Below are 665 nucleotides of genomic sequence, written 5' to 3'. Positions count from 1 at the left end.
CTTAAAATGTAAGTGTCTACAGATTGCAAGATATAGCAATTATTCAATATGGATTTAATACTCTTTAATGCAGTCATTGTGTTTATACTAAATAATGTAGGTCTGATTCTTGTGCTGATTTTCACAATGACTACTTGCTTAAGTGTCACTAATGTAACTATCATGTGCTGCATACCAGCAACACTACAACAATAATAGTTCCTGGTAACTCATGTAATAGTATTACCAGGTGCAGAAAACACTTGCAAGGAACTATGCTGCCTAAGCTATTGACATTTCATTTGTCACCAACTGTACAATATTCATCTACAGTAACTATTACCTTTACCTTTGTACTCCTTACATTGGTGGTCAATCTGAGGTACCCTAGTTCAAGCAAGTGCCAAATCTTAGCTCGGCCAAGCAAAGGATTGGCTCAAAGAAAGTAATCTTTTGAGGCTCTTTCCATGCAGGAACTTACCAGGTGCAATGCCTGATGGAGGCCAGATTGGGGTGCTGACCTGGCTGTTGCTCTCTGGAGCCTCAACCACCACCTCCCCTAGCCCATGGTGGGCGACGACACAGCTACCCTTGTTGGAGGGAGGAAGGTACTGTTGGAACGAAGGGGCTATGGAGGGGGTAGCTGGTTTCTGTTGCTGCTGGAAGGACTGAAGTTGCTCGCACAA

At 43.2% G+C, this 665-nt stretch overlaps 1 protein-coding gene across 1 annotated transcript in view; it reads right to left on the bottom strand.

Moving 5' to 3' along the window:
- The window catches only part of LOC119586382 (uncharacterized protein DDB_G0285291-like), a gene marked incomplete at its 5' end in the record, with an annotated part of 6,633 nt that extends 5,968 nt beyond the window's left edge, over positions 1–665 (bottom strand). The window contains 1 exon segment of the mRNA XM_037935102.1: positions 461–665. Within this exon segment, the coding sequence (XP_037791030.1) occupies positions 461–665 (205 nt within the window).

This window comes from Penaeus monodon, chromosome 21 (assembly GCF_015228065.2).
Source record: "Penaeus monodon isolate SGIC_2016 chromosome 21, NSTDA_Pmon_1, whole genome shotgun sequence".
NCBI classification, from domain to species: domain Eukaryota; kingdom Metazoa; phylum Arthropoda; class Malacostraca; order Decapoda; family Penaeidae; genus Penaeus; species Penaeus monodon.
The sequence above is the reverse complement of the archived record's forward strand: the minus strand, read 5'-3'. Positions and strand labels throughout refer to the sequence as shown.